The sequence below is a fragment of the Anarhichas minor genome, unplaced genomic scaffold (assembly GCF_050575085.1).
Source record: "Anarhichas minor isolate MPS153535 unplaced genomic scaffold, ASM5057508v1 ptg000080l, whole genome shotgun sequence".
NCBI lineage: Eukaryota > Metazoa > Chordata > Actinopteri > Perciformes > Anarhichadidae > Anarhichas > Anarhichas minor.
Window position 1 is genome coordinate 2,164,513 of NW_027466526.1, and position 12,610 is coordinate 2,177,122.

General features: G+C 46.0%; 1 protein-coding gene across 1 annotated transcript; it reads right to left on the reverse strand.

Annotated features, from left to right (window-relative positions):
- Positions 1 to 3,768: 3,768 nt before the first annotated feature.
- mtcl3 (MTCL family member 3) lies at positions 3,769 to 8,118 on the reverse strand. Its single transcript, XM_076081464.1, has 10 exons — positions 7,888 to 8,118; positions 7,410 to 7,634; positions 7,133 to 7,291; positions 6,608 to 6,679; positions 5,965 to 6,284; positions 5,557 to 5,692; positions 5,000 to 5,066; positions 4,250 to 4,796; positions 4,011 to 4,140; positions 3,769 to 3,879 (listed from the first exon to the last, which is right to left on the reverse strand). Exons 1-10 carry the CDS (start codon positions 8,026 to 8,028, stop codon positions 3,769 to 3,771), a joined length of 1,908 nt encoding a protein of 635 aa, XP_075937579.1. The 5' UTR covers positions 8,029 to 8,118.
- Positions 8,119 to 12,610: the final 4,492 nt, after the last annotated feature.

Genomic DNA, 12,610 nt, shown 5'->3' on the forward strand with positions numbered 1-12,610 from the left:
GATTGAGTCAACTAATCACCAATGTGGGTGGCAAATGTGGCAATCCCAATTTACACCAACCTGGAGGCCAGACGAGTAGCGAATAGCTCGTCACACGCAGACATATGACAATACACAAATATACGAATGCAAGAAACAATGTAGATAAGAATTTAAATAAAGCATTCTTTGCGTGCAGTAATGCATACATCGCTCTAACACACACAAACAGTCTGCAATGACTAAGTATTTGTGTGCAGATGCTTTTGAATACAGTCTTAAACCCCCAAAATAACACTCACAAATCACAGTCATCATCATCCCCGAGTTACCTGCGCAATCCTGCATTTGAGCTCGGCCTTCCCCAGCTCCCAGGCACATCTGTCTCTGGTGTACTGCAGCTGGAGCTCGCTCCTCTTCTCCTCCTCTCTCTTCACCTCCACCTGCACTTCCTCCAAAACTGTCTTCAGTTCCAGCAGAATCCTCCGGTTCTCCCCTCCCTGCATGGAAACACAGTTTGCAGCAATCTTGATCAACCAAAGGAACAAGCATATTTGAAACTTACAGTAGGAACTGAGGAAACGAGAAGGAAATAAATACGTTATACTAAACTGATGCTTACACTGGTGTATCACAATTTAAATTTGAAGCCCTGAAGAATATTCTGGGAATATAAGATATGAAACCACAAAACACAACAAATTCACCGACTTCAAATTAGGCATCATTGACAAACTGCAACTTATTGCCATTCAATACTGCAGAAAAAGGAATGCATGTGTACCACACACGCACTAGGCACACACAGAAGTATATTTAGCTTTCAAAAGGTGTAAATATATCCAATCACTTGTATGTCAGCTACTTCTCTCAACAATGACTCCTTCTCGCGCATCCATTCCTCCTTATCCTGAACGTGTCGCTTTTTCAAATCCTCAAATTTCTTTTTCAGCCGCGTGTGTTGTGTTTGCTGCTGCTGCTGGGGTTCGGGCCCCGGCCACATTTGTCCCCTGCGGATCTCAAGCTGTGTCCCTGCTCCACCTTCTCCTCCACCCGACGGAGCGCCGAACTGAGACTCGTAGATGTGACTGAAGACGGTGGGCGGAGAGGAGATCCTCCTCGACGGGCTGCGACTCTTCCCCCTGCCTCTATCCGCCCTCTCCATCCCGGAGCACGGCACGAACTCCCATCCCTGAGACGGGACGTAGCCCCCACCAGCTCCGCCCCCACCAGCGTGCAGCCCCGAGCCGTTCATTAACGCGCTCCACATTTCTCCAGCGCGTTCAAATTAAACATTTAAAAAACAACTTTAAAAACACAAAGTATCCATTTCGGCCGTGTAAAGCACGAGGTGAAATAATGTCTGATAAAGTTCAGCAGACAATGCCATCTCCCAACTTTTTTTCAGTTGGTGTGACCGGTCGCGTGCGTAAAAGCGCCAATTATCCAAACCCGGCCAAATCCCCCGTATGCCGCACAGCAGCGCTCTGGGCAGCAGTCACTGTGCTCATACAGGCGACGGGACTGGACGCTTTGGTCCTCTCCATCACAGAGACAAGGTCAAGCCGTTATTAGTTTGTCCCCACGGCGCCCTGTTATTTTGTTGTAATCTTTTATCTCACAGGCTTCCTCGCTGCTGCACCGCTGCGCTGTTTTCCCGTTTACATTTTCAAATCTCGTCTCTTTGCCCCCTCTCGGAGCTGCGGGCGACAGTCCAGCGCTGGCAAAAGACAGACAACCAATAGCCCCTCCGACGCGCGTGGCAGACCTTCCCAAAAAGATCACGGGGCGCACTGATGTAAGAGCGGCGGAGTATTTTTACCCGCTGTAGCCAGGAGTTTATTTTCCGAGAGAGCCAGCGAGCTGGAAGCAGCAGCAGAGGAGCGTCCATTAGTCAACACCGGATCGCTCCAATTGCGTCGCAGGCTACCACCTTGCGCTGTATCCATGGCAACAAAACCATTTGCCTCGTGATAGACTTGTTGATAAGTAAAACAAAAACAGCATCGTGCTACGCTAACCGCAACAAACCACTTAAAGTAGGACCTGAGGGCCTGTGTTACACGTCACTTGCTCCTGCAAAACGGGCGGTTTCGTGCCTTACCTTTACTGTACAAAAAGAGTTGGCCGACCTTTCCTCTTTCCTCATCCGTTGCAGGAGCACTCACACCCTTCTGCCATTTCTCGTCTGCTAATTTAGCATGAGGGGATGACTATCACGAGGAAAGAGACGAGGGGTGGGATTATATTCATCTTGATAGAAGAGATAACACAAGAGGGCTTTCTAACCACTATGGGCCCACAGTCGCCTGTCTGTATTCGTTGCACTTTAGTTACTCGCGACACAGTAACGCTTTAATAGCAAGGCGCGAGTCAGTTTTTCTACATAAAACTGCCGCTCGAGCGCCAAAACAAACTTAAAACGATCTTCCAGCTGAAGCCATGCGAAGCACGTGCCATTTGGATGAAGATACCCTTACCTCTTCCTTAAGGCCTAATGTTGCAATGAATGTCCTTAAAAAACAGCCACGAGAGCCAACATTTCCGCCAACGAGGTAGTCTGGTCTGGAATGCAGTGGCTGAGTTAAAAACAACCGGAGAGCGACAGCCTTTAGCTCAAATGATGCTTTCATTAACGGGAATAAGAATCCTCCTCCTCTCTCTCGCTCTCTCTCGTTTCCCCTATGTCTCTCTCCCCCTCTCTCTCCACAGCTGGCCCTAATACGTGACGTAAAACATCCCACCGCTGGGATGAAAGAAGTGAACCGGTTCCGCCCCCGTCCTGGTGGTCAGGTCCTTTGGTTTATTCAGATCATTTCTGGCTTGCTTTTTCAGACCAACCCCAAGGGCATTTTTACACAATTCATATTCCCTATGGACGTTTGGGTGATTTTAGTGACGTGTTATCATGACTCAGACAGTTTAGAAGGTCTTGAAAGAGACATAAACCTGATGTTTGTTTCAATAGATGGTGTGTGAGTGAATGTTTGTCAGTGTTATTATTGTGAGAGTGCACTTGAGTGAGTGTGTGCGTCGTGTGTGTGCATTGTTTTAACAGCCATAACACAAACGTCGGTATTTGTGCTGCTCATAAACCAGATTATTGCTGCGGTCATGTGAAACCCTCATAAATACACATTTGCAGCAATAACGATTCAAGTATAGGTTGTGTAAAACAAATAGGATGAACTTTTGGCTTAACAGAGCCATACAAAATAAAAAAAGGAAATGGAAAAAGTCATGTTTCACCACAACATAACATTTAAAATCTAATATAAGGCCCTGCACACTCAGGTGTTTTCAGTTATTGTGGCTGATAGGACCTTTACTCAGGTTGAAATTGGACAGAGCTATGCGATGAATTAATTAATAATGTCCCCACTTGTATTAATAAGACTGAAAATAGTGTCAACTAAGTAAGACAGTTGTCAATCAAGCATAGTCGGTACACGCCCACACAGTCCGGATAAGTGTCAACTTAGGCAGAATAGGTGAAGACAACTGTGCGAGTACAGAACTCAGATTGTCAGAAAAAAATCTCATTACTCACAGCCAGAGAGTTTAAGGACATACTCACCTAACGGTACACTGTCGCTGCACGGTGTTTGGTCTCCAATAAATGTTGAAAGCATCCGAGTAGATGAGTGGCTTGGATCGCACATGGAAAATGATAATGTCCTGTACCTTGAGTGGCCTTGTGTGATGTGTTCAAAATAACAGAATTGAAATAAATGTATAAGTAAAAAAGAAATAATGAAAATGTACACAATATGATATCGAGGGTGTGCTTTACAGAACAAAAAACAGGGTGAAAAGGAATACCAATTTACAAATGGTGGCATAAGAGAGTGAGGAAAACAGAACAAGAATGAGGATCAGCAAAATAATGGGCTGAAACATCTGGATGTGTGATGGTTAAATGAAAAGGTTGGGGGGCAGAGGCAGATTGGCACGTAAGAAACGAGCATTTTAGAGAACACAGAAACTGCAGTCATTAAAGTCAATCATTTTATGTGTTTGCATCAACTTACAGACAGTGGCTCCTCTGCCTGTTTATCCTCCTGTTTGGGGACATCCAGCCGGTCTATGAAGCTCTGCAACTCCTTCTTGAAGGCCTTCATCTGGGCGGTGATCCGATACAGCAGCTCATGCTCTCTGATCCTGGGGAGCAGAAGAGTGTGTTTGGACTTGAAATGTCGCTTGGAATTCTAGTTTAACAAAGTGTGAGGGGGAAATACTGTGTGGAGCCTAACCACTTTGTGTTTATTACCTGCCACCTTCCTCATCCTCATCCAGCCTGGCAAAGAGCTCCCCGTTGGTGGCGTACACTCGGGCCTCGGCGATGATAGTGCTGGTGTCAGTGATGAGCCTGTCGATGGTCCGAACCAGCCTCTCCGCCTCGATGCGGATGTCTATCATCTGCTGCCGGTCCTTCAGGCTTCTGGCTAAAAAACGACTCTCTACAGGTGAGTAAAGGGAACGTGTCGGGGTGAGGCAGCGGATGTTCCTCACCTCGTCCGGGTCACTCTCCCCTCCAATAGGGCCCTCGCGCTTGCGCGGGGGAGGGAGGAGGCGGGGCGGGGCCGCCGAGGCCGAGGGCGTGTCGTCGTCCCGTCCCCCGTCGCTCTCCGCGTCACTGTCTCGGGGGCTGCTGCGGATGCCCAGGTGGGATGCCAGGTCGTAGCGCTGCATGTTGGAGAGCAGCACGCGGTTCTCGTACTGGAGCTGCATGACTTTGCCACTCAGTTCATTTATCTGCAGACGTGCGGCTTTCAGCTCCTCCTGGACGGCCTCCAGTTTAGCGGAGTCGGCTCCTCCTGGGGGTGAAACAAGGCAACAATGAAAAGTGGAGCACCTCTGCAAATGAGACTTAAAGCGTGCAGCTCCATGGAGGCCTTGTGAACACATGTTTTTCATCAGATACAGATTCATCAAGCTAAAAAAAAGAAGAGATATGTCTTGCTCTGCAGTGCAGTTATTTTGTCTCCTGCTACATTGACTTCATGAAAGACAAACAAACCTCCATGTCTCGATCCTGCTTCATGGGATCCTGCCTTGTATTTCAGTTTATTGAGTTCATTCGTCACCTAAAGATGAAACTGAATGTTATTCCCATGCGTATTCACTGCTGCAAGTATTACTTCACACATTTTAAATGTCTTATGTATGAGGCTTAGTTAACAGACGGCTGAAAGGCCCGAAAGTCATTGAAGATGATACCAATTTCCTTGTGCGCCACATACACAAGGAAATGGGAGACACTTCACATCTTTCATTGTTGAAATCAAAACAGCGGTAAGTTGCCAAGTAATATCAGAAAACATTTATATTTTATATTATTAAGGTCTGTTGCCATTTTGAGAGAAATATTTAAGAGTTCACGATGCTTAACACGGCTTCAAATAGAGAGCGAACAGATAGCAGTCTCAGACAGAGAAACTAAAGAGGAGCATTTCCATACAAGTTGTGAAGTAGTTTGTCACACTATAGTAGTTTTGTCCTTTGATCTTACAGCAACAATACAGTGGAACTGTTGAGCAAATTGGTCCTTTTTGGAGCACAGTCTAAACCATCTACCTTTTTGTTCTCTTCTTCCACATCTGCTAAATTCCTGCGGAGAAGCTCTGCCTCGTCCTCCACCAGCTGAAGCTGCTGCCTCAGCTCTGACAGGACCTCGCCCTGTTCTCTGCACTGTTGACCTCCAATACCAGAGCTGTCCACTCCTGCTGCCGCCAGACTAGGAGAGGAAAGGCGCATTGACAAATGTGACATTTAATTTACAGCACCCTCTTTTCAACAACAGTTTCACTATACTGTCTGGTTAAACCATGAACTATATTTTCATTGTCCAAAATTACGGATTAACTGAATTCTCCCCAATATGGGTATATTATGCTTTTCCTCTCCATTACAGCTATCACTACATTTCATCCAGTCTTTCCTTCTGTTTCAATAAGCAAAAACTGATGAATGAAAGCAAAGTACCTGTCCTCCCTCATGTTATCCAGTTCAGCCTTCAGCCCCCTGTTCTCCACCTCCAGCTCCACAATCTTCCTCCCCAGGATGTTCGCCTCCTCCTCCACCAGGCGCAAGCGGAGTTTCAGCTCCGATTCGCGGGTAGTGGGTGGCCCTCCAGCCTCCCCTTTAGGCAGAGGGCTGTCCACGTCTCCGTAGAAGGAGCGGTACTTCTGCACTTCCTGATCCAGTCGATCCTTCTCCTTGTCAATCTTTGCCATTTTTCTCCTCATCAAGATGGCTTCCTCCTTGATAAAGGCCAGCTGGCATTTCAGATCCTCATTTTCCTCCTGCGGAGAGAGAAGAGAGGTGTGTAGAAGAAAATACACTAGTTAGCTATGTAGCTACGTCTCTTGTACTTAATTAGTTTGGAACCGTGCATTAAAAAAAAAATCTATATTCCTGGGATCACTTTCATTGCCTCATATCGTAATGTTGTGGAAGTCATGTTTCTCCTCATGCTACTTTCACTCACTACAAATGAGGAGTCTGATGCCTGTGCATATTACATTTTGTTTTAATTTGAAAATTGCATTGCAAAACAACCTCAGTATTAAAACACCTCCACTGAAGTTCAGGACTTTATGATCTAATATTGTAAATGCTGACTCACCTCGATGGGGGTCTGTGGTGTCTTTCTCTCTGCTTTCTGTCCATCCTTACTTCCTTTTCTTTTCAGTGAGAGCTGCAGGGAAACAGTGGTTACATCATCAGCAGCAGCAGCAGCAGCAGCAGCAGCTCTCTGTCTTCTTACTGAAGGCAGTGATATCATCCAACTCTTTTGGAGCAGTGAAGGCTCAGTACTGGAAAAACAGGACTGTTTAAAGCCACCCTCGAGAACATTTGTGGTGAAATATTCAAATTGAAATCACAGTGTGATTTTACCGGCTGGAAGTAAAAAGACCCCCAAAAATAACTTGTTATTCATTGTGTCATGTTTGTAAGTATGTGTATCGCACTAATCTTAAAAAGGAAATAGGACATAAATCTGGAATGCACCATTACTGCCATTAAAACACTTTATCTATCCTCAACCTGACCTTTCACACAGCAGGATAGAATTTGCATTACACATTTATAAGCACACAAAAACAGAAGGTAAAAAACACACACACACAACACACTCCCAGCCCTTCACCTCTTTGCTTTTCTCCAGTTCATTATGGAGGACCTGCTTGGTGACCTCCACCTGTATCAGCTGCTGCCTCAGCTTCTCATTCTCGTCCTCGGTCTTTGTCCTCTTCTCCTCCACATTCTCCAGCTCGTGGTGCAAGCGCACGGACACATCCTTCGCCACCTGAGAGAGGGACCCAGACAGATGACACAGAGACACAAGGAAAGAAAGAAGTTGTTGTTACTCGTGGTCCATATGATAGAATGTGCTCACAGAATGATGCTTAACCCGCCATACTCACCTTGAGGTCTTGCTCCAGACTTCTGAGCAGCTCTCCATCCACCTCGCCACTTTCTGCGAAGCGGTGCCTTTTCCTCTCGGCCTTCTTCAGTCGGTACTGAAGGATCCTGCAGTTCTTGTTGGCTCTCTCCAGCTCTCTGCGCATGTCCTGCAGCTGGCAGGCGTCTTCCTCGTAAAAGGTGTCCCGCATCTCATCCATCTCTGCCCGCATCTCCTCGATTTCCGCCTTGCAAAACACGGAGAGGGAAATGGAAAATTTGTCTCAAAATAAATAAATCTAACTTGCCCCCCCCCCCCAATAGAATTGGTCGGGCCCTTTTAAAAACACATTTGTAAAGAAAGACAAAGCATGCAGCTACGTACAGTAGTCGCTATTCAACCTGCAAGCAAATCCTTCAACAGGTGCAACAATTGCGCACGCTAAAAATGACGACTTCTAAACAAATATAAATTGGCAGGCTTGTAATGTAGCAATTTACCTTAAGATCGTCGTTTTCATCCTCCAGCTTCTCAATATCTTCTTGTAGCATCTGGTCTGGCTGTGGAGCCGGTTGTGGACAGTCTAGCTCGGGGGACAGCGCCGGCTCCTGGGCCGGCGCTGTCGCTGATTTCGTCTGCATCTTTGTCCCTTTCTTCCCCAGGCTCTTATTCAAATGAAACTGTATGAGCTCGGACTGCAAGCATCCCTCCTTCCAGAAACCGGGCCCGCAGCCTATCGTGCTTTTGGAGCTCTTCTTGTTGCCGCTCGTCGTCGCCGTCGCCGCTGCGGCCTCCCCACCTCTCGAAGTTTTGCTCCTCAGTTTTGGGGATTTGGATGCGCAAGGCTGATCGGAGACGACGCGGTTCGGATCTGCTCTGGAGGGCGAGGAGGCACCGACGACAAGGCGGGGGGAGTCTTCCGGTGTGTCGATGCCACCTCTGTCCGCCGCCGCGGTCCTGCTCAGCGTCGGGCTTTCAGCACCGGCAGCCTGGACAGCAGCCGCGCCTTTGACGGCAGGAGCGCCTGCGGCCTGCCGCTCCCTGCCTGCGGAGACGGGAGAATGACCTCGGCTGTTTCTCCCTCCTCCTCCTCCTGCTCCTTGCTTTGACGTGATGGGCTTTGACGAGTTGCTGCCCTTCTGTGTAGCTTTAGATCCACCGTCTTTGAGCCCAGCCGGAGACGACGACCGCGGCTGCTTCCGGCTGCTATTGTCTGGCTGCCGCGGGGAGTCGGCAGAGGATGAGTTCATCGTGGTGTCAAAGGCTCAGCTCATCCTCAACAACATCCATCCCCTTCACCCGTATCCCCGCAGCTGGAAAAAAAACAATAGACTTTTCAGATCCAAAGGCTACAAATGTGGATAGGATTACGGCGAAACAACACCCAATAAGAAAAGGTTATCCTCTACAGGTCGACTGAATAGTGCGGGTTTGTTACTTGGACTAGACTTAAAAAGCTAAATGTTAAATAAGATATTAAAAACAGGCATTCCAGAACGCATCCGTGTGGTTTTTTTAAAAACATAAGCAGGTCTAATAGGACAGCGCCCCTATGGGTAGGCTACGTGACCACCAGTGATTATGCAGCCGGCCGTTCAGCCCCTGTTTGAGGAGACGAGTGAGAGATCAGCTGCAGCTCGGGCAATTAGAAAGTAATTTGCGTCACGTGTGCTGCCTAAAGGGCAATGGGCGCGCGCGAGAGAGAGGGAGGGAGAGAGAGAGAGAGAGAGAGAGAGAGAGAGAGCGCAAAGAGAAGGCAATGTCATTAGCTATTAAATCTGGAGCAGCAGCCAGCCAATTTTAATCCGCCCTGCCTGTTCAGTTGACAGAATTAAGGTTTTGAGTGGCCTCTGATCTGATCCTCAATCGACACAAAGGACACAAAGGACGGTCCTGCTACTTGATATTAGATGAGCCACATCCAGGCTTCCGGGACTTCTGCCGTTTCCCGTCAGCCACCATCCTACTCCTCATATCCAACATGCCCGATGACTCATTACTCAAGCTATAAAAGTACCAGAAGCACCGCACACAGCGATTCTTTGACATGTTTCACAGTTATCACAATTAATGCCTTTTTTTCTTTTGACTCTTTGGTTTTAAAAGCACCAACAAATCGACTACCTGCCACACAATCTCTCACTCAGCGTTGATCCAATAAATAATAATAAATAAGTCAAAACAATGAAGAAATCGTATAGCTCCGTTTCCGTGTCTTCTACCCACAAACAACTGGGAGCAGCAACAGTAAATCAAGGCCTGACAGTATAGAACATAACGTGGACCACGTTCAGACATTTGCCCTTCATACACATTACTGTTGTCACATCCATCTAAAGCAAACATGTATGCTCAAAGAAATAAGATTATCACCTGGAAATCATGAAGCAGGTGAATTTCTTACCTTTCTCTGGGTGTTTTGTCGGGTGCTGAAGGGTATAGTGGTGATGGGGAGGCAGAAGGGATGCTGACTCGAGCGCCTCCCGACCACCAAGCAACTGGTTTCAATATTCATGACATTACATCATTGCTGGGAGGGCCGGGGCGGCACGGAAATAGAGCTGCACCCAGCAGGCTGCTCTCATTGGAAGAAGACATTATACTCTCTCTCTCTCTCTCTCTCTCTCTCTCTCTCTCTCTCTCTCTCTCTCTCTCTCTCTCTCCCTCTCTCTCTCTCTCTCTCTCTCCCAAAAGTGATTTGATGTGGCCACTTGGAACTCCATTCACCTTGCATTCAGTCATTTGAATTTACCTTGTGTATGGATTTAAATTGACCACGAGGGAGACTGTGACTTTTCCAAAGTTGTAGAATATGTTTTATTTTCCAAAGGCGCAGCATCATCCTCTGTGACAATATGCAACATTTTGGTCATCATGTTTCTATGTTGTTATTGTTTCTTGGCTGCTGCCCTCTTTCTCCCATCTCTCATCTTTGTTTCTCAAAACAAATATGCTTAATGTTGACAAGGGATAAATCAGAAATGTCATTTGGAGTTCTGCCTGCATTCATTTCTCCCAGAATTTGTTTGAATCTGTGTTTGTGAGGAAACGGAAATGTGAAATGAGAGTGGATTTGGTTAGAAAACAGGTTCATGTGAGAGGTTTTCCAGTGGAAATGGTTACTGAGGAGCATTTATCCTTTTTGGAAACAGTCCCAACTCTCGTGGGTTCCTCATACTCGAGGCATCTTCACTTTGATTGAATTATACCGCAGCCTGCCAGACCCATCTCACCAGATGGAGTTTTAACTCTTGGCCCTGTGCCTATATAAAGTAAACACACCCATCTGAAATGGCTGGTCGTTTAACAATACATTGCAAAGGAGGCAGTCTGGTGTTGCATGCATCATCCCTGTGTAAGTATAATAACAAGTAGGCCTAAGTTTGCAGGCAGTGTCAGGGATTGACGTGAATTGAAAGCTAGGATTGTCTCTGCTCTGAAAGTTTTATGGCATGGATTTTAGCTTCTGTCGAGGCTTCAGTAACCACAGCCCCCCCCCCCCCCCCCATACACACATACACACACCTCCTGTGCAATCCATTTGCTTCTGTCACTGCAGGCTTTTACAACACTATATCTTGATCCATTCAGAATTAAGACTGCTCTCTGTTGTAATCACAACTTAATTGCCAGACAAGATGTTGCAAGGCCAATCAGCCAGTTTTGGCGAGGAATTATAATCCATCTTCTCTGAATGGGATAACAGATGTTTGGGGTCTTGCGCTCCCTTTCACAGTGACACACATTCACCACTTCCCCCACCTATCCTCGCCTTCTGCCCCTGGACTGTTCAATCATTTGCGTGCATTAAAGTGACAGATGTCTGCATCATGGAGGCTCCCACGTGGCAGACCTTTGGAGAGATTCTTTGTCATGGTGTAAAAAAACAAAAGAAGGTAACGATTGGCTCGGAAATGGTAATTTAATGTGCTGAGAAGACATCAGTTTCTTTAATTACATTTATTACATTTAATCTGACGATTTAAATTACAACATGTATATTCAAGTATGAATCCATTTGGATCCTGGATTGAATCACCTTATCTTGTCTTTTTTTTCAAAGCACTTTATATCAATGTTGCACTCATCCCATCACAGGAAAAGACTTCATATGAGACTGAATAACTTGTTAAGGTGGATATTTTCTACAGTAATAAACAGGCAGTTCACTCAACAACAATTCCTGCCACTGTTTCACGAACATTTCTTTTTTGCTGTGTGTCTAGCTTGAGTGGTAAATCTTTCACTTCCCAGTCCTTCGTCCCACAGCATTCACTGGTGAGAGCCTGTTAGCTGTGTGTGTGTGAGAGAGAGAGAGAGAGAGAGAGGAACTAATGAACATCTAAAAATATCACCCTCATTCATTTCACACTCCCAAGACTCTCTCTCATTCTCACTTTCTCTATTATTCACTAACACCCTTACCCGGGATCATCACTGTAACACCATGTGTAGACGGGGATCCCAGCTGTGTCGCAGTCAGGAATAATCTGCAGTGTCATCTTGTAGTGTCCGTGCTGGGTTCCCAGTTTTTTAAACTGCAATGTCTAGTATTATTCTAAATAAAACATATAAGCATTTCGCATCAACTAATCCTTTCCACATGAAGTTTGGTACATGAGCCTATTATGTCTCTATTATAAGACATGAGACATATAAGTGTGCCTTAAAATGCAGTGTAAACCACTTTATTTTTCTGCAAAAGAAAAAGCATCAGGGCGGCAAATACTCACGTAAGATAAGTCATACACAGATATTTTCATTGCTTCATTAGTCATTAATAATCATTCTTAGAATAATGACATGCCATGGGAAAGGTAATGAAAAAGTCTTTTTAGCCCTTGTTCTGGCAGGTTAGCAGTGGAGGGCTTTGTGAAGCTGTAGTGCCTTATTGGTGCAATACGTTTTTCCCATGCGACATAAAAAACACGCCAGTCTCAGTTGTTGTGCTCCAGATATCAGCTGAGCTTCTGACGGGCAGGGAAATTGTTACTTTGCTGTGAAATCCACATGGGATTTCACTGAAGGGGACACTTCTGCACAGATACAGACATATATAAATGTTGATGTGGCCATTTGAATCCTCTCAGTACACAAGCACATAGACTTCACATATTTGGATTTAGCACTTATGCTCTATTTCATGTGCCGTGTGGAGACATAGAAAAGAGTGCGATCATTTTGTTTTATTCAATACCACCATTTGAATAAACACATTACATT